Genomic DNA, 21,452 nt, shown 5'->3' with positions numbered 1-21,452 from the left:
CACACAACTCAGTAAAATGGGAAGCACATTGTACCAAAGGGGGGAAAGCTACTAAATCCGTGAGCTCTTGGCATACAATGGACGACACCTCGCGCACGATACCGGAGACTGTAGATGCAGCAGTCCGACGTTCATGGGCCGCGACCTCTTAGAATATATAGCCAGAATGATTGTGGAGAGCACGCAGCACCTCCAGGGGAAGATTTGCTGAACGCATGGGAAAAACAAAGCTTGGAACTTTTTTTTTCAGGTTCCAGGTTATATTTTTGCTGAAAGGGGCCAGTAAGAGGTAAATGTCCCTCTATCGGGTGAGTGACATGGGTGAGGAGACTTTTACACAAATGATTGGCTAATATCCTCAAGTAATTATTGTAATTTGAAAGTTGAGATTGCGGAAGCGAAGTATCTCGAGAAATTGAGAAAAGCTAAGAATCGCGAATATTCGCCAAAAAGCGTGATTTTAGAATGGATTCAAACACCGCCTAAAGACTCTATCGGTATTGTGATCTAGGCCATTTCAAAATAACAGGAAATTTGTATTCGAGTGACTCACTGAATAGGACCAAAACGGCAAACTTGGTAATACCTTCACAACAGAAGCATCTACTATCTTAAAAAAATCTGCTCCCACAAAAATCCGAGAGCCCCGATTCTTGCTCCTCCGAGATCAGGGAGCAGATTGCCCTCTGCTCGTTCCGACAGGGCTAGATTATTGGTAAACTTTTGCGAGATGACATTCGCAAAAAGTAATGGCATTCTTAAAGGTCAAAATAGCCAAAAGAGGGTTTCAGAATTGGCACTTTGGCATTTTTTATTCCTTCGGATTGGAATCCCCGTACTTGCCAGTCCTGTATCAAGTCACGACTAATTTAATAATATGCGGCCAACGGTTTCCGTGGTAGCACTCCTATATTAATATTTGTAGTTGAGTCAACTGTAGTGTCTTCGGCATAGACGAGCTGAACTTGTACTTGTAGTCGACGTAAGCCTTTGCTGTAGGTCGACTTGTTCTTGAGATTGCGAATTGCAAAGTGTGTTAGTTAGTTAGCTTCTTGCTATTCTGCCCATGCATGTTATGTAGTTGCATTCCTCCCTGTGCTACCTTAATAACCACCGCAGTGGTTGCTGTCGACGCTTGATACAGGTCGTGAGTTTCATTAGTTTCAAGACAGCAATTCTCCAACCTGCCGTCGTCCGTTGCAGCGGATTGCCAGCTGATATTTCACTACCCAACCGCAGAAATGAAGCATGCTCGCGCTGATAGGTGTAGCTTGAGCACCGCCAGCGGGCCGACCTTACATATGGTAGGCATTTCCGCTTCGATAGTGTGGACATTGGAGCGTTGTGTATGCAGTTACACGTAGGTAGTGTGCAAGAAAAGTAAGCTTTCCTAACGCTTTATTTTAACGTTATGCTACAGCGATGTGTCTGTCAGCATGCGGGGGAGGGGGCTAAATGGTAGCAAAAACAAAGGGAGAGGAGAGTGCCGATAAAGCTGGCGGCGACAGCAGGTCCCCCCTTGTAGACAGGTAAGACATCGACTTCCTGCTGCTGATCTCCTTTTCAAGACTATTCATCCAAAATACCCAGGGTATTTCGAAATGGCAAAATACAGTGATACTGTACCCCGGTGAAATGGCGCTGATTTGCTTACCGTATGTGGCTCAAATAAATGCAAAAAGCGTGATTTTGAAACCCCTAATGGAGTGCGTAAGAAATGATAATTCATTGGATGTGGGGAACAAAGTTCGCAGTATTTGTGTACTCCACACAGCCTATCGCAAGGAATAAATTGATATGTCTTCCCTCGGACACGTCTCACATATAGCAAGAGCAAATGAGCGAGCACCGCATTGCTCAAAGCAAAATCGATGAGCGGAGCATTGTGCTCCAGCGTTTCGGCGCCTCGGCGCATACGCTTCGGAGGATGTCCTCCACAACGCGGTTAACGGGTTCAGTCTGATGTGGTGTAGTGATATCTCCAGAGTTGTGGATAATCGCCCGTCAACAAAGATGCGGCACCGTCGAAGATGGTTAAGCGACGAGCTCTCGGTCACGTGATGTACGTTGAGATTGCGCAACGTTTGCGCTTGGCGGCGTGGCACTAGGGACGCAGCACTGTTATTAAGGTGGTAAGAAGTTGCGTCTTCAATAATCTGGTGTCTTGACCCGAGCTCGTCGTCTGCTGATTTTAATGGGATAATTGAGACTTGAGATCTAAATAAAGCTTCCCGCATTCGTTGCTGAATGCTGTGTTCTTTATCCGATTACTCGTCGCCGCTTTCTTCTCCATGCATTCCACTATGATATTCTCTTGCGTTTGCTTGCACCGGCAAATTACATCGTAAATCAGACCGTGAATCACCTTCACGGACTCCTCCACTCTTTGTTTTGTTAGATCATATACACAGGTGCACGAACGCTCTTTGCCGAATCGTCGGCCCCTTTGGTCTCTTTGGTGTCTTTGGTGTCGTCTACCTCTTTCGCGACTTTTGTTAGCTTCGTATTTCCCCCTTTTTATTGTCCTTGCGAGCGACTATCAACGGACTGGCGCTGACTTTGTATAGATGATAGACGCAGACCTATTTTTTTTTGCTGAATTCTTCGATCTTGTCACCAAGTTGGCTTTCATCAGCTGACTGACGCCTTTCTTGAGCTCCATCGCAATATTGCTTGATTCGGTTTTGCAAAATACTCGTAGCATCTTCCTGATGCTGCGCCTGAAGATTTCATTCGGCCTGAGCGCTTGCAAGAGCGTGATGCATATTTGCCTCAATGACTTGTCCATCTCCATCAGCACGAGATACTCGATAGCGTCGAGCAGATCCTCACAAGTAGTGGTCGAATTTGACGCAAACTCCTGTCTCAGGTCATCACGTGCTAACTTGAAACTCAACTCCAAAACTCTCTCTGGGTGGTCGTTCATTTCACGTATGGAGTCTCCAATAAGTTGCTAGACGACCTCGCTGGTCTGTTCGACAGCATATGAACTGTGGTTCGGGAGCTACCTTCTCTCCCATAAGCAGGCACAATTGAGTGGTGAGAGCTTGAAGTCCGGCGTCCATTTTGGTCTCCACTTGATGCTCTAGTGGATTGACTTTATCAGCATGAGCTGCAATAGTTAGCTGCGACTCCCCATGCACGTCTTGCAATGCACAATATAACTTCTCAGAAACAGACTTTTTCATCTGCTCCCCCGTGCTTGTTTGCATTGCCTCTAGTCGTATAAACTGGCCGCGTATGCCAGCATGAGTCACCGCGAGCACTTCTTGAAATCTCCCAGCTATTTTTAACTGCTGGGTCGTCAAATGTCGAAAATGAGCCTCTGTAGAAGCTGGGACCGCAACTAGAGCTGAGCTGTGAGCTTGGCGTTGCCCTTTTTTGCTGATCATGCAGTAGCTTATGTCCCTCAGCGAGGGCTCCTGTTTGAGTGACAAAATACTCTGTGAGCGTCGATAGGGACTATTAATAAATACCAAAAATACCAGAAGATACAGTCGATAATACCCAATGATGCACACCAGCACCAATGCAAGAGACAGGAAGCATCCACCAACAAATTTCTTAACGGACAACGCCTTCCTACTTAAGCAACACCTCGAAGTTGCAACCCCATTTCAAACTAGCAATGCCCTGAACTAACAACTTTCTCCTCCAATACTGCAACAGTTCTCATTCAAGCACCAGCAGATAAGCGCGAAGGGGGGAGATCAGCCGCTGTGTGGTCAGGGGGAAAACGGGAGTGCCAAAGCTTGGTCGCTGCGTGTCCCTCGCAAGGGTAAGAAGAGTGCACCGATTGATGACTATGTGGAGGGCTAATAGTGACGGTTTGTACTGTATTGTGCTATCCACGTATGGGTACATAAAGTTTAATGCAGCGTGGCCATGAACGACTAAGAGAAAACGCGCAAGACTCACAATGGATGACGTAAGATACCAAGATATTGATCTATACAGAGGTGCAATGCAACTGTGCGCTAATAGGGCTGCTTTCCTCGGTTGTAGTGTGCGGGTGGATGGTGAGGAACGCCTGGGTCGTGACAAACGCTGCAGTGATGGTAGGGTTAAGCCTTGGTATGTGCTGAAGGAGCTACGAAGTGATGATATGCAATGCAATACTAACTATGATGCTCTATAAACTGTTTCATTGTCATAGACTGCCAGACAGTACCGATAACGCGCAAACAAGAGCGCTATATGTCTCGCTGTGCTGTGCGTTTGACTTGACCCGCACGCGTCTGCGTGTGCGGCACGACCGATTATCATGCGATCTCTCTGCTTCTCGAGCGCTTTCTAAACGCGAGAATGAGGTATCATAAATTTATTGTGAATGATATTATCTGTTCCGATTAATATTTAATCTCTGGCAGTATTGACTACTAGTTCTTGTCGAGAGCGTAGCTGTTTTGAGAAGGGCGACCGGACGCTTGAGACTCACCATCAAGCGGCGCGCGTTATTGGGGCCTCGATACACCAGCTTTTCTTGCTTTCCAGCACGTAACAGGCCACGGACAGAGAGCGCATACACCAAGTGAATGCAACCAGCGTACTTCTGAAAAAAGCGACAAGCACACGAGCGCGTTGAAGTGTCCACATGCCAATCTGTGTTTGGCATGTCTTGAACTTCCGCGCGAGCAAGATGCGTTTCCAGCTGTGCTGTTACCACGAGTGCCTCGTGCGTCCATTCGACTTTTGGATCGAAGATGCGGGAGCATGCCTTCGATACTACGGAGACGACATCTGGCGGGTTGATGATGGGTTGATAGCCATCAAATAGGAACAAGATACTCCTGCGGCTAGGCAAGTATTCGTGCAGAAGCTTTGCCGCTGCTAACTCCTTCGCGCGCCTCATGAGGGACTTGGAGATAGTTGGCGCCGTGGCAAAGGTTTTGCCATTCAAACTTTCTGCGGTACAGCAGGTAAGCAACTACCCTAAGAGAGTGCCCATCTTAAGCCTTGTGTGAAGCATGTACTGACGCTTAAATGTTCGGTTAAATTGCTCGATAGGGTTATTAGTGGTAGCCCAGCCCTGCGGCGTGTGGAATACCGGAGCGGCCGGTTAGTCACTAAGATGTGAAGTATGTCTTGAAGGCGGTAAGCTCGGTCACGTCACTCCACACTGCAAGCAAGCGCGCCTTCGTGGTAGTAAATTCACTCTCGCTCATAGCAAAATGCACGTCGTCGACGCCCGTCATTACCCTCTTGGTATGTACAGGCTGCAGACTGCGCGTCCGCTCGAACACCTTTGCGACGACATGGTAGAAACACATGAGGTATATTACCTCTGCAGCTCCAGAACCAAACGTGTGAGCAAGACCATTACATTGCGCGTCGTCGGCGTCGCCCATGACTCTGTCGAAGACCAAGGTCTTGCCAATAACGCGAGTGTAGATTCGCTACAAGGCAGCAAACATCTCTGTGTAGTGAAACGTCTTACGCTGGGAGGACACACACAGCGCCAGCAAATGAAAACCTCGCGCGCAATTGGACACCCTCACGACAATCACCGGGTAGCCAACCTGGTTGAGCTTTAAAGTGGCATCGACGTGGAGCTAAAGAGACCCGGGCTCCCGGTCCGCTTGTAGGAGCGGTCTCCGAGATGTTATTCCAACAATAAAATGTATTGCGTTGGAACCATTGCCCACAGCAGGAAACCCATTGCTATCGGAAGCCAGTGAAAACGTAAAGCTCGCGTGCTCATCCATAGTGCTGCTGTAACCCGCGTCGCGAATCAGCTGGCGGGTTTCGTCTAAGTAGTCGTTGCTGCCCAGCTTTGTACTCGCATAGTACTGACAGAAGCGCTGAATCTGTGACAGCGCTGGCAGAGCTTCAGGAGAGAGATTGAACTTCCTCAGAATGGCGCTCCGAATCCGAACAGGCTTGAGCCCTCGGTCGTCACCTCCTGCACAAACACCTTCATATCCTCTGCAAGCCGCGTTTTCAGGGCAACGCGCATCTCAGTTACGTGCTTCCCGGTTTCAAGAATGTCGACGAGGTCGACATTTTCGCAGTGTAGTGTCTTGGCTCTCGATGAACACTTCACCTAGGGAGCTTCCACTGCACAGGCCTCACAGCTACAGCGCCGGAGACGATAGCGCATGCTGTGCGGCGCAGAAATTCTGCATACCGTGCACGTAACTAGCTCGCTCTTGGTTATTTTAAAGGTCTTGAGCGTCTCCAGCAGTGTGTTGGCATTGGTTTTCTAGAGGCTGTTGGCAAGAGTCGTCCAAAGGAGAGTTCTAGGCATGGCGGAGGTAGTGCGAGAACAGTACGCGGTGAGAGCGGGTTACTTAGCTTCTGGAAAAGATAATAAGCTAAAGGCAAGCCGTTGGGTGCTGACAGAATGACTGGTGGTGGCGGTGTACCAATATTTGGCGCTCGTTGTGCATAATAAGGTACTGATGTAAACTTTGGGGGACTTGTGGTACTGTTAGGATACACTTGTTGGCTTTATAGGTATTGGTGGTAGTTTGTCGTCGATAGGTAGCCTTGAGCATGTGAAACTAGCTCTATCGCTGTTGGATCAGTGACCCTCTCCGTCACCGCGGCCGCCTCGGGATGCTGAACAAGAGCAAGCGCTGATTCAGGTGCCTGTTCGTGTTGCGCAACCACTTGGGCTCTAGCTTGAGCTCGAGTACGCACCATTTTGCTAGTGGTGGCGTTGGTTCTGTTCGCTTGAATAAAAATCTTGGTAATTATGAAGACGGCATTATAGCCAATAAGAACGCCAGAAAACGAGCACAGCGAACAAGATAAGAATGCTCTCCCGCTAAAAGCGATAGTGAGGAGGAATAAGAAACCCTAAAGCGCACGCTCTTTAAGGTTGTTCCCTTCTTGGGAAAACCTCAAGAAGCGTGCTCCTCATTCGCTCCTGGAAGGCTTGGGTACAGCACTGCATGTAGTAATCCGTGTGCGATGACATTTTCAGCATTTTTAGTCAGATTTTGAAATTTTCAAAGTATCATTCGACAGAGACTGGCGCAGGGCTTTCATTAGTATTTTAGCTGCTATTAATATGTTGCCCCTTATAATAGCCCAAACCATTAAAATTTAATAGAATTCTACAGGCTCCAAATTAGAGTGTCCGAATGTATTTAATACATTCGGACACTCTAATTTGGAGCCTGTATAATTCTCTAAATTTTTTATTCAGAGTCCACCCCGGGATTGCTCTGAGGTCAGATTATTCTTAGAAATAATTTCCTTCTATATCCGATTAAAATAATAACAATTTTACAGAAAAAATACTTCTTTAAATTAGTACAGTACTGCACCCCGTTTTCGCGGGGGTGGACCAAATAGGATTTGCAAAAAAGTAGATTTTAGCATACAAACAATCTCTTTTACGGAATATTTTACCGGTAATATAAAATGTTAGCAGGTTGTATTATATGTCATACAACGTGCAGATGAGTCAACATCCACAGATTTTCTCGCTATCTACATGGTACACTACGGTACCCAGTTTTCGCGCCTTTGGACCTTTAATAAACTTCCGGATGTGATGATCCTGAATTGGCTTTAGGACTTGAATCACACTTTAGCTTATTTAGATACTTTGATTAACTTAATTTGATTAGACACTTTAATTAGATTTCGACTCTAACTGCATTCCGGTTCTACAGCCTGCACATCGAGCACTTGCATACCGTGATGTTGAAGCCACTACCGTAATCAAACGTGATTTCTTCGTCAACATCGATGTCTTTTAATGCCACAATCCCGATTCTCTACACTCTGTCAACCGTCCATTCTTCAGCGACACAGTTGGGGGAACAGCAATGGTTAAAGTAACGAGATACGTTACCAAAGTGCTCTGCGTCAATAAAGTGCTTCCAGCCATACTCCATCGTATAGACTTGTGGCCCGTGGAGCTCACGAAGTTTTCGCCCCCTCTCGCTCTCCCAGGTATTCTCGGACAATTACACCTTTCGGCATTTTTTTGTCGCGCAAATGCGCCAAGGCCCTTTCTCGGAGAAATTCAGCAACTTTGTGTTGGTACCAACGACTGTTGCTGCAAATATTATATTTTCACGTAGCTTCACTGCACTCAATTTGCCGGCGGGGATTGCGGCACTTTTCGTCACACTTATCCAAGCAGTTGCAGATTGTGACACCCCATTAACTTTTTCTGGTTGCCCAATTTTATCATTGATAGTAAAGTATGTTATTGTTCTTGCCTCTTCGCCACCACACAGGGGAAAAAAACAGTCAGCGTCGTTTGTTTAAGCTTTTTACTACTTTCGTGAAAGCTTCGCTGTACCATTATTTGTAAATGGTGCTTACCAACACCGTCAGGGTGACCACCTCAATCTCGTTTCCGATGTTTCTTTTTTATGAGACCCTTTAAACCTTCTAACGAAAGGCCCGAATGGTAAAACTGGTGAAACTCAAATTGGTGGACACGACTCTGACCCTTTCCTGTTGACGGCGGAATCACCATTTTTACACACGGAAACAATAGCTGGCCGTGACAGTGAATCAATTGTGGTTGAATGTGGGTCTAGTGTGGCGAGTGAGTGTGGAGGTGATTCTGAAATAGACGATGCAGAACTAGCAAGTGAGCATCTATCTGGACTGTGATTGATGAAAGTGAGTTGGTCGCAGATGATGAACGTGAGATGTATATACACGAAGGTAAAGATGTCTCTGCAGATGACAGTGGATCCGCGATTATCAGTGCCTGTGCGGAGATAATGGGTAAACGTCCACGGAAGGAAACAAAATCGGAAGAAATGCAAATTGAGGGTAGTGCCGAGCGATAAGGACCGAAGCGAACACGAACTGGTCTGCGTGAATACCATGAGCGTCGTCGACCGAAGTATCTATGTCGTCAATGCTTTGCAGAATACGTCGCGCGTACTGGATGAGAACGGACGCCCTATACGAGCAACAGATGTCCCGATTCCACGCAGCCACCTCGAAGCTATGCGAAGCAAGTACCGTGATTATTGGCGTGAAGCCGAATTGGCAGAAATGTCGGGGATGAGACGACGTAGCGTTCTAGAGGAGATTGCGTACGAGGATGTACCGAAGGATGCTAAGCCTATCAAGACACGCTAGGTTTATAGCGAGAAGTCAGATTTTCAGGGCTATGTGATTCGCTTCAAGGCTCGATTTGTTGCCCTTGGCAGCTACCAACGACCTGGCGTGGATTTTGTTTATACGTTCTTCCCGGTAGCGCGAATGTCTTCTTTTAGGCTATTAGTGGCATTGGCTGCATTTTTGAACCTGACACTTTCCCGAGAGGATGTTGCTACGGCATATCTTAATGCATTACTCGGAATTCGACAGTACGTGAAGTCAATTGACGGATTTTCGTGTGAAGTGGATGGTCGCATGTATGTGGTGGTCAGAGCGTTGTACGGGTTGCGGCAGTTCGGGCGCGAGCAGAACACTGAGATTAATCAGTGGCTTCTTACTCATGGCTACCAGCGATCGCTGACCGAGGCCTGTTTGTACTATCGTATTGATGGAGAGGACGTTATGCTCGTCCTCATGTACGTGGATGACATCCTGGTGGCGATCAAGGATGAAGAGAACAAGAATGCGTTATTTGAAGCATTGGACCGAGAGTACGGACTCAAGGACCAAGGGCTATTGACTGCATATCTTGGGGTTGAAGTGCTACAGACAGATGAACAAATTACTATCACTCAGACCAAGTATACACATGAAATGTTGAAGAAATTTGGATACAGTGAAGCTCATGCTGTGGGAAACCCCATGGAGGTAAACGCTCGTTTTATTCCACTGAAAAAGGCGAAAGCAGTGACACTAGTTTCCCGTACCGTGAAGCTGTGAGTATGCTGATGTATTTGGCGACAACTACACGTCCTGATCTGGCATTTACACTTAGTCATTTGAGCAGATTTGTGGCAAATCCATCGAGCAAGCATGTGGGCGCATTAAAGCGGGTTCTACGCTACCGGATGGGAGCTGTGAACTATGGAATAACATACAAACGACAGCTAGTTGAGCTGGAAGCTATAATTCTCGACGGGCATTGTGATAGTGACTGGGCAAATGACCCAGAAACTCGGAAAAGCACGAAATGATTCGTGTTCGCATTAGCTGGTGGGGCAATCTCGTGGATGCCAAGACGTCAGACGATTGTTGCCTTGTCAACCGCTGAGGCAGAGTATGTGGCCGCTTGTGAGGCAACCGTGGATGCCGTAGCTGAGAGTAATATTCTGAGAGAGGTATTTCCAAAGAAGAACGTGAAGCTACGCATTGGAATTGATAACCAGGCTGCTCATGTGCTAGCTACGAATCCTACGTACAGCCGTCGAATTCGACATATCGAGCTGCTCTGGCACTTCGTGCGTGAACAAGTGGAACGTGGAGTAATTGATTTGCACAGGGTGCGAGGTGATGTGAATCCAGCGGATGCTTTTACAAAACCACTCGACAAAGTGCGTCTTAAGAATCTGATTGCTCTAGTTGGAATTGGAGATACTGAGTAGTCGAAGTTTGTACGTTGAGGAAGGTGTGTTGGAATCCAGATTCATGTTAGTGACGAAGTCTACGTGGAGTACGGAGACAGATAGTCACACTTTGGACCTGGCAGCTGATGATAAGCGCTGAAGCGGTTATGAGCTTAACGGATGTATGAGTTGTCGGGGACGTGCGTATGAAGCGGCTGAAGCCCGCTTAAGTAGTAGTTGAATCTGGAAGAGCTAAGACACAAATTCATTCTTTCATTTTCCTTCTGAGTGTAGAGATCCTAGGATATACGGATCCAGTGCAGGTCACAAGAATTACATTCACAGTATGGAGGAATTATCAACAGAGAAAACAAAATCTTGTAATCCGTCATTTGTAATACAGTATTTTGCGTGAATAGTGAACGGGTCATGAGCGCATAAACTACCACAAAGAATAATACCGCCCTATCAGCACGACAAGAAGGAGATGTGCAAAGGCATTAAGCTAAGATTGAATCCACCGGAGGTGCAAGCAAAAAATCCAGTACATTTCAACATTTGAAATTGGCGCGCTTTTGGCGCCTTGCACATGTATGTAATACATGCATACTATGCGCATGTAGTTTAACAGACCTTCACATCCCGCCGTTACTAAGCTACCAAATCCGCCATGCCCCGCAATCCTACGAGGCGGCTACGCCTTACCTGGGCCGAGAAGGTGGTCACTCTCTCGTACTATGTCCTACAGTACAAACGTACAAGGCAATCGCTGAATGGGCCGTAAACGAGTTCTGTCTCCCAACCACTCCCGGCAAAGCCACCATGTGCAAGGCGTCAGCTACACTACTGAAGCAGCCAGTGGAGAAGGCTACTCTATTATAAAAAAAGTGATGCATGCATTAAATCGCTTAGGAGAAGGACACGCCTTATAAAGTGGATTTACTTACTGCATTGATGTGGTGAGAGGGTGCGTGGTCGAAGATGAGCGCGACAACCATTCAAACATTCGGGTTTAGCTAACAAAGCGAGCATCAATTACTTGTTTTGTTAACTTATATCAATACAGGCTGTTTTTCGCTCCAAACTTGTTTGAGCAATGTACTACAGACTGGCATATATATCAGGCGTTCCAGAATACTGTGCTGTACAGTATGGATACTAGGAATCGTAAATCTTTCGACGAATAGTCAAACAAGCAGTTTACTCGGTCAAACATCCGAATGGATGCGAACTTAACGGTCCACTCGATTTCCTGAGGTCTTCGCGGGTCCACATGCCGTCGGCGATACCGCGTTGGATAGCAGCGTCCATGAACTCTTCGGCCTTGCAGTTGCCGTACACCTCGGCGTTGCTAAAGAAGTTGACACCGTGTTGGAAGGCAATCTCTCATCCCGTATCAGCCATCGCGCGTGTGATACTCGTTGGAGATCATCCAACTACCCAGCGCCATCTTGGACACGAGTAGACCAAAGTTACCGAGGAAACGGTATGTCATCTTGGCAGGGGTGGTGTTGCTAGTAACAACGCCACCCCTAACAACTTGTTAGTAGACATGACTGGGTATTGTTGCTGACGGCAGTATGGAAAGTGAGCTTGGTCTTTTGCTGGGGTTGCTGCTCGTAATGTGAAGATGTTGCCCTAGTTTTGTACACTCGTATACACCGGATTGAGCCGCATAATCTCGTCATGTGTGTGTGCAGTTTGCCCGCATCTGCGATTACACTCACTTGGTAATGCGCCACCACAACGCTGTGCCACAGTTGTGGTGGCCACAGCCTGTGGTTCCAGCGTACATCGTCAACAGCGCTTACGCGCCAGCCCAGTGTACGGGTGCGTTCTAGCCCATCAGAGTCGCTACCAGTACAGTTGCCATGGATAAATGTTGTTTTTGTTTTTTGAACGCCATTGCGAAAAGTGGACAAACCTTTGGCTGTATACTCGCGGGTTAATGAGTTAATCGCACTGGGCGCCACACGAGCTACTTCGAATAATCATTTCTTATCTTGCACTTAGCCCAGTTATTCCCATTGTCTGCAGCACAATTCACAAAAAGTTAATCCATACCAACTCCCAAAATTCCACCCCACAAAAGCACAAGCAAGCCACGTACTCCCACTCATTCTCATCATCCACAACGTCGTACACCCGCTTCTCTCCTTGTGTGGGCTTGTCGTGCTGACTCCACTTGGGAGCGCTGTCGTGTGTGTAGCCATAGTCAAAGAAGAGTTCTGAGCCCACTTCGATGGCTTCGTTCGCAAAGAGTCCGATTCTGTCCTCTCCATTGGAAGCGATGATCCTGACGTCCAGGTTCGCCTCTTCTTTGGCTTTGTGGTTGGCGAACTTGGCCTTGTTGCCTTTCCTGGCCGCGTCCACCACGTACTCACTATTGACGCCAAACAAGTAGCTCACACACTTGCGGTCGTAGATGGCGCCTCGCCGCTCTGCCTCCTCATCCGAGATCAACTCGCCCGTGTATTCCAACACGAATTCATCCTTGCGAATTGGCTCCAGAGCGTACGCGCCCCAGCCGTGCGTCGCCGAGAACGCCACGCCCACGTTTTTCTGGATACTCCCGCGCAGCATGTTGACGTTTTGGCAGATATTGAGATTGCAGCTGCTCCATTTCTTGAATTCCGAGTGAAATGCCGCGACTGCCGCGTCGCTGGCTCCACAAGTAAAGCAATAGTCGGGATCGCACTCTCGCCCTGCGATCCGACACGGACAGGAAGACTTGTGGCAGTTCCCCAGTGCGCATTTGCATCCCTGCGAGCGCTTGGGGCAGTCTCGAGGGCAGGAACAAGCTTTGTTGCACGAGTGGCCGCGCTTAGTGCAGTCACACGTTTCGTCACAGACGCCGTCGTGGTTGCACGGCTTGTAGCTGAGCTTCTTCTCGCGGTCGTAAGAGCGCTGTTCGCGCACACGCTTCGCCAGAGACCTGTTGGAGCCCACGCCAGAGCTGTGATGTCGTCCTTTGCGCTGTCTTCCAGCTGGCACGGACAGATCGCTCTCTGCGCCGAAGTCGTCTCCGCTGTCTCGTCGTCTTTTCTCCTCGATCAGGAACCGCGAGATCTGTGCACAGGTGCAGCTTGGACTCTCGAGAATCGCCGAGATAACACACGCGTTTGGTCCAAGTGAAGACGCCAACTTGCGCACTAGAACAGCGTCAACCTGCTTCAAAGGAGGAAACTTTTCAGCTGCATCCGTATCGATCCAACACGAGAGGCCGCAGGCCTGCGACTTGGACAGCAACTTCTTCAACGTAGAGGCCACAGCCGGGAGGTATGAATTGTCCAGGTACTCGGAATTGTCTGCCGATCGCGCAAACTTCTCTCGTCTCTTTCGTCGCTTCTCCAGCTCGGTCTGCCGCTCCGATTCCAGCAGCTTCTCTTGAGTCACGAGGCTATTGGTTGCCAACGAGCTGATCCGGGTCTGCGTTCGTCTCGAACGACGGTATCCTGTTGTCGGAGAGGGCTCGGGTGGAGTGACAGACGGTTGCTGGCTCTTGCTTTCATCTTCCGACGACGAACTGGTCAACTCGATGACTTGTGCGTTTTCTGGAGACGTCGAGGACGTCGAGCTCTTGTCTGGGTCCTGATCCAGTACTGATACTTCTTGCCTGTTTCGCGTAACACACGGCGCATTCACCATCGGATAGACCGGATCCGCCCGAATACTGCGTTGAGGGTTCTGGATCCCGTGCTCTGAGCAATCATAGCTGAAGCAGCGTCGACAAAAGAGGTCGCGATGCCACTCCACCAGTCCTTCGAACGTCCTGAGATCGCGTAGACCCAATGCGTCTGCTGTAGCGTGGGCGTAGTTGGATTCGAAAACGGACAGCGGAGGCTGCAACCTTATAGATAGTGGCTGAACTTCCTTGCTTTGGAGAAACCAGCACGGCCGCGAGAGTCTGCGCAGAGCTCTACAGGCCGACGATTCTTGTCGATTTGCGAGCAGTTCCCTGACTTTAGCGATCCGATTTGCTGTGCGTTGTTCCGCCCTGTAGGTCTCCTTCATTTCGCAGTAATCGATGCGTGGTCGGTCGAATCCTGCCCCGTGTTGGAGAGCCAGGAAAACTTGCTCTGTGGCTCCACATGTCCCCACAATAACACGCAGGAGACACGCCATCACCTCGTCGTCTCTTGTGCCCGGATTCAGCACTTTCAAGTCCTCGCCTTCGCCCAATACCGCGATCCGACGCTCTTTGCTCATCGTTGTCTCCGTGTAGAGATTGTTGTCGATCACCATGCGCTCTCCGTCGCCCAGATACGGCACATACCTTAGAATGGGGTCGTCCTCCACAAAGGCGTTCTTCCGGACTCCAATCATCGTGAAAGAGCGACGAATTGGAGTGATGTCGTTCGGCAGGTGGGTCACTGTTTCCGGACACACTAAAGTCGGGAGAGGCGTTTGATCTTGGTGCACCGAGTAGCGGACGTCGCCAGCTACAGAGGAGAATGGATGGACACTGTGGGTTCGACTTTGCAACACCCTCTTGGCCGTAGCACGTTCGATAGGAGCGATATCTAGCCACGACTGGTGGTCTGCTCCAAGACAAACAAAAAGCGAGCCAATAAGAGGCCGTACGTACTAGAAACAAGGCAGCACCGCAACACTTACTCGCGATCTCCGACCACTGGAGGCGCCGGTATCGCTCACTTCGCATAACTTGATGGGTCTGGAGATATTCAGACACTTGTTTCCTCGTATCTCTCACAATTCGACGCACTCTGCGTGCATGACACTTTTGAATAAGCGGCAACTCTTGGTTCGCCATATCTCGCACTTGGTGGTTGATTTCTGACTGACTTGGAGCCTACAGCGGGTCCATGTAGCACAAACGCAAAGATTATCAGAACCTCAGCGCATACTATTGGGGCGGTGAGCTAGCCGTCCGTAAGCAATCGCTCCCTCACCAGCATCTCGAAGTTATCCTCCGTCATGGCGACTCCTTGCCCAACTGCGTCGACAAACTTGCACTTTTCCTTGAGCCTTCCAGTTTTGTCGTAATCCCAGAGAGGTTTATCCGAGCCTACACGGCAGCTTCAACACGTTAGCGGACCCACCAAACAGCGCAACGATGCGACCGACGTACGTACCGATAGCGTACGGGATTGCCGCCACGCCCTCCAAGATATTGGGTGGCGCGTCTTCGAAGATTAGACGTCGCCAAGCTGTCGAATGGATGACAGGATTCGATAGCTTGTCAGCGGGTGTAGCAGTGCAGCCAGCCACAGCGACGAACGAAGCGTTGGATGCCAGGAATCCGTTTCGAGCGGGCGGGACGAGGTAAGACGACGACGACGAAGTATCAGGCGTCTCGTGGTCGCTACTGACCCCCATTCGAGCACGACGGCCACTGCCATTCGTCTTAGCTTGTCCATTTGTCTTGGCTGTACTACCGGTAGTTGTGCCATTCGCATTGAGTCCATTTCCCTTGGACGCAGCAGTCGCACTGCGCCTTTTCTGGTTCCTGAAAAAGGCCATCAGCTTCTCCTGCTCTTGCAGCTCCGTAAAAGACAGTTGCTCCTTTATATACTGCGTTTCGCTCGTCCCATGAAGCCGCACAGTCGCTTGCACATCCGTTTGCAGACTTTCACGCTGCGTTTTACTCGGAGGCGCGGCTCCAGCGGCCCGTTCAGTCACTTCCGCTTCGTCCTCTTCGCTCTCCTGCTCACTTTCTTCTTCGCTGTCCTCTCCACTCGAGCTGCTCCGTGGCCTCGTTTTCCTGGCTTTAAAATCGACATTTTGCCCTTCCTGCATCATTGTACCGCTGTTTACAGCCAGAACAGGTCGTCTCTGCTGCTCATGCGGCCTGGATGTAGCCATTTTCCTCGCTGCTTGCTTCGTCTTATTAAGTTTGTGACGGTCACTGTTCATCCGAAGATCTAAAGTCTTCGGCTTTGAGCCGCGGAGCGACTTTTCCACTGGCCGAGCACCCATTTTCGTTCCTACCGTCGCAGTTTCCTTCTGTCGCCGCAAAACTTCCCGTTGCGCCGCCTTTTTGGTAAACGTGTCCCATTCCTCCTCGCTGCTCTCCTTCTCCTCGCTCTCCTCACTTGCACTGTCCACTTTCCTCTTCGGTGGCGCCGATTTGCGCCCTTTTTGCACGTGGAGCTGGCTGAACGTCCTCTTTTGGGCCTGCAGCTCTGCCGTGCCCCTATCTCCAGCCTTTTGCTGAGCTTTTCGACGGTTCTGGGCCTGGATCCGCTCCATTATCTGCTGCTGGGCCTGCAGCTCGTAGAAATTCATGCCTTCGGTGATCTCGCGCATCTCTCCGTCCGCTGTGGGGTCGGGTCTAGTACGATTCGGTAGCGCAACTTTAGCCTTTTTTGGAGCGGGAGAACGTTTCGATCGCTGCAATTGCGCCAGTCTCTGCTCGAGGTCGTCGCTGTCTGCATTGCTCTGACTACTCTCGCTCTCATTCTCGCTGGGGGCCGCGCGCTTGTTCCTGCGCGGGGGGTGCACCAAACAGCGCTTAGCAGGCTTAAGTTGCACCTTCTCCTCCTCGCTGCTGCTGCTGCGGTGCAGAGCGTGTCGGCGCAGCTCTGAGTCACTGGACGACGACTCATCGCTACTACTGAGCAGCTCGATCACCTCCTGGGCGTCTGACACGCGACACAACAAGCGTTAGTCCACAAGAATACAGAGGATATCGTTCAAAGGTATTTCGTACCCCTCATGATTGGCAAGGATGATTTAATTGTGATGGCTAAGCTCAAATAGGTTTTGTGACGGGCAACTTAAAAATAGTCATCTTTGCTAAAAAAAAAAGTGTGAATCGTCCTTTCTTGTGCTCGTTGGAAAGTGGAGTAATTAAAAGGGGCATTTTTAGTCTAGAGTGAGACTCGTACAGTGGGCCGGTGTATCTCCTATCCGCGCAGATGGGCCAGGGCCCCGTCTGACTGTGAAAACCAGTGGCTGTGTCGGATCCCCCCATTTGCTCCATTTTCCTCCCCAGCGATGTCGCGCCGACCAACCCACCGCCGCGCCCGCAGGCTCCCGGAAACCTCTGAGGACAGCGAAGACACCTCGGCACGCAGTGAGACCTCGGGATACGACTCGTCAGCCAGTGAGCGAGATGAGGGTGACTCGGGAAGTTCGGAGGATGCTTCATCGCGTGCGTCAAAGAAGCGGAAGAAGCGAAGGTCCCGTCCGCGGAAACACAGGAACAAGAGACAAAAGAAGCGGTATTCGCGACGCAAGTCGAGACGATCGAGACGGCAATCTTTATCTATGGCATTAGACGTAGATGCTGAAGTTACTGCTGAGAAATCGGACTCTGCTGCCTCCGTCAGCATGCATCTTGGCGAGACCAACTCGCCAGACGTCCCATCTCAAGAAAGTGTACGGGCTCCCGAGCTGGACGTTAAACTCTTTGCGAGTTGGGGAGAGCTGGAAAGCTATTTGAGCAGCTACAGCAGACGAACGTACCAATTTGTCACATTTATATCTCAGACAGCGCCACAGGCTCAGTTCGAGAGTCTAACTAGCGTTTTTTCGTACGGTGTAGTTGTACTCCGTGCGTACTGCGACTCCGGTTAAGACGCGGAACGACAGGATCAAAAAGAACCAGACATCGCGCAAAAGGATTCCAGAGGAATTGGAATTCTATAACAAAACGTTCGTGTGTACACACCACGGCAGTCCACGGCGCAGCAGAAGTGGTGGAAAGCGTCCCACGCAGCACTCGAGGAAGATTGGTTGTCCAGCTCAGGAGGGGTTTGTTCTGTTTCATGCCGACGCCGAGGATTGTAACTCTGAAACGGTGCTTGTGGTGTCTAGATTAATGCCTATGTTAGGGATACAGGAATCTGGGAAATTTGCATTACGAAGCAGATCACTTCACATAACCATGATCTCAGCCTAGAGTCGTACGAGGCGTACCACGAGGCTCGACAAGTCTCTGACGAAGAAGTACTGTCAACTGTGCGCACACTCCATCGAGCCGGGGCTGATAGAAAGAGGATCCTCGAACACATAACCGAGAGTACGACCGCTGAACCGACGATGAAAGACGTCCACAACCTGGTTGCTAAGCAAAAGCGAGAGTCTTACAATCTGCCATCTCTGGAGGGGCGTATTAAATCCATTTTGGAGGATTTTTCTACCAAGCCCGGGAATGTCGCTCGGGTCTTTTCAAACGAAGAGGTGAGAATGAGGTTAAATTTCTAATTACGTTTAAATATTAATGGTTTGGGATCTGTGTCTTTGCAGAAAATAGTCGAGTGCATATATCCATTCAGTCCGCTCACATGCGGCAAATGTTTGGACACTTTCCGGAGGTGCTGATGATAGACGCTACTCACGACACCAACTCATCAAACTATAAGTTGTTCAGTTTTATGATTCACGACGCTATGGGGAAGACAACATGTTCAGGTACAAAATCAAACGAATTCTCGATAATTGCGACCCAGTCTTAGACTGTGCAAAGTTTTGAATTGTTCACTGATACTTTTAATTGCCTATATACAGCACAGCTTACTGCAAAACGAGAGAAAGGAAAAGTTGTGATTGGCGTGTGCTCAGTTCAAGGAGACTTGTCCGTCCTATGACTCGCTAGCTGTCATTATTGTGGATAAGGACTTCACAGAGCTGGCTGTTTTGGAAGAGGAGTTTCCTATTCTGCTGTGCCACTTTCACGTTGTTAAGTATCTACAAGAGGAGGTCGCCAAAGACAAGTACAACCTGGACGCGTACACGAAAAAGGAAATGAAACGATTGATACAGCTGCTGGTTAGCTCACGGTCGGAAAAGAACTACGACGATGTGATCTCAACGATGAAAGTAGTATTGCGATCTGAAGCTAAAGTGCATCTATGACTCGACTATTTCGATCGAAATTGGACGAGCTGCAAGATTCAGTGGAGATCTTATCTATCGTGGGAGCGTCCCGCACATGGGAAATCGTACCAACAACCGACTTGGGTCCAGCTGGCAGAAATTGAAAACGCTGGTGAATCGATCGACTGCGCTGGATGATTGCGTCGTCTCTGTCTTGTTTTGGCAAACTGTGAAGGAGAAAATGTGGCTGCGGGCTGTTAACAAAATTGGCGTGAACATGAATGCGGAGATTAATGCTTTGTCAAACACTGTTTCGGATCACGCTGTACAACTGATTAAGCAGCAGTACGACTTTTCTCTTTTATCCACGACTAAATATCGCTATTTTCCCATGGGCCCCTACATCATGATGCAGTACGCGGCAGATACTGAGGACGACATTCAGAATGGGTACATGATGAATCCAAACGCGTGGACTTGCTCGTGTATTTTCCGCGTGACGAGGCTTCTTCCGTGTCGCCATATCATATACTACCGAAAGGCAATTGGCAGTACCGATATCGTTCCTGAAAGCATTCTACATCCGCGTTGGGTGGTTAAAAACTACAAAAAGCTGAGAATAGAAACGTCTGAGCCGGTGGAGCTCCCTTACGAAGACAGAAAAATACCCCTTCAATCGTGTGGACGTGCCAAGTCGCAGAACGAGAAGTTCAACGAGCTGCTACGTATAGGCAAGCAGGTTGCTGACGTTGGAGCTACGTGGGACACCACCGCGCACGAAAATTTGAAGCAGGAGTTGCTGAAGGTTTTTTAATGCTGTTCGGATCGGCCAGTGTCCTCGTGTGACGTCAACCAGCCAGCATCATGACAATACTGAGTTGGTGTCCACCGAAGATAATAGTTTTGATTCGACAGGTGGATCACAGTTTGAAAACGTTTTACAGTCTGAAAAACTGTACTCGAACACATCAACATTTTGCAAGCCACTACTCGCGATTCTTCAAACCAAGACATCGAATTGCAGCAGCTGGAAGAGGAAGACGTCGTGTGCGTAGACCCGAATGAGCGCACTTAGTCCCAGCGTGATGAAGAACCTCATTCCGAATCTCGGAGTGCTACACAGTCGGATACACGTGCACAACCTAAGACTGTACAATCCGCTACACAGGCGGATACGTCTACAAGAGAGCACGCTGAGGCTTCGTTGGATCCCGAAGAATCTCAGCCGTCTCCAGTCCCTTGGATGAGAGCCCCTTCCAAGAAAAGAGCAGGACACGCTAGATCTGCCAGAAAAGCTCTCAAGGAAGCCAACAGAGAATGTCTCAATCAGGCGTCTATGTTGGTCGAAGCAGTGGCGGGTGGACTATTACCTTCAATGGCCAAAGTGCAGGCCGCCCAAGACACAGGTTTTCGTTTCAAATATCGAAAAGTACTGAGGGGAATGACGGTGCTACATCAGACACGCTCCAGTCAAATTTTAGTCGCTGAGAGGAGGAAAATGCCGTGCACAGATGCCACTACAATTCGATCTGTCCTCCCAACCAAAAGAATTGAGTCGTGCCAAGCCCAGATTGCTATTTCTCAGAATAGGTGGTTCAGTGATTTCGATCAAAGAATCCCTACAGATGCCGTTTCAGTTAAAACGGGCGGAGTCATATACGACTCTCAAATGCTGAAGGCAATGAGCTCGTGGCACTTAGCAGCTCAACGATTCAACGAGGTCCGAGAGACCATTAGGTGGATGCACAACGTAGACTTGACGGGGTGGAATCCCGATGATAGCCGGAGAAACGGTTTACTTTTGCCCGAAGAATTGGAGAATCGTCTAGAGGATATCGACGTTTTTGGCGACTATTTTTGGGTGACCACTCTACGCGGTCACTGTTTAGTAGAACCATCGTGTATGGACCTGGCTCTAAAGTAGCTGATTAAACGCTATGGTGGAGACCATGACATTTTTGCTGTTCCGTCCTACTTGATAAGATATCCTGAGTTTGATCGAGAGGAAGTATCTCAATCAGAAGTTTGGCAGCAGATTCGAGCTGCAGCGGAGCGGAAAAAGCTGTGGAGTGATGACGCTCGTAGTACTGTATACGACGATCGAGGAAAATCAATATGACTACTTGCTGTGGTGATGGGATTTCCAGATTCAGCCATACGCCGACCTACTTTAGGTCAAGAATCGGATCGGTCTGATAACCCAGAGCTTAGGAGCCAAGGATCACGGTAAGTACTCGGCGA

General features: G+C 49.1%; 1 protein-coding gene across 1 annotated transcript; it reads right to left on the bottom strand.

The window, feature by feature from the left end:
* Positions 1-14,950: 14,950 nt before the first annotated feature.
* Positions 14,951-15,767, bottom strand: PITG_02956 (uncharacterized protein; the record flags this gene model as incomplete). Its single annotated transcript, XM_002907762.1, has 4 exons — positions 14,951-14,960; positions 15,041-15,168; positions 15,341-15,456; positions 15,524-15,767. 4 exons carry the CDS (start codon positions 15,765-15,767, stop codon positions 14,951-14,953), a joined length of 498 nt encoding a protein of 165 aa, XP_002907808.1.
* Between the last annotated feature and the right edge of the window lie 5,685 nt (positions 15,768-21,452).

This window comes from Phytophthora infestans, genomic scaffold (assembly GCF_000142945.1).
Source record: "Phytophthora infestans T30-4 supercont1.3 genomic scaffold, whole genome shotgun sequence".
Lineage (NCBI taxonomy): Eukaryota > Oomycota > Peronosporomycetes > Peronosporales > Peronosporaceae > Phytophthora > Phytophthora infestans.
The sequence above is the reverse complement of the archived record's forward strand: the minus strand, read 5'-3'. Positions and strand labels throughout refer to the sequence as shown.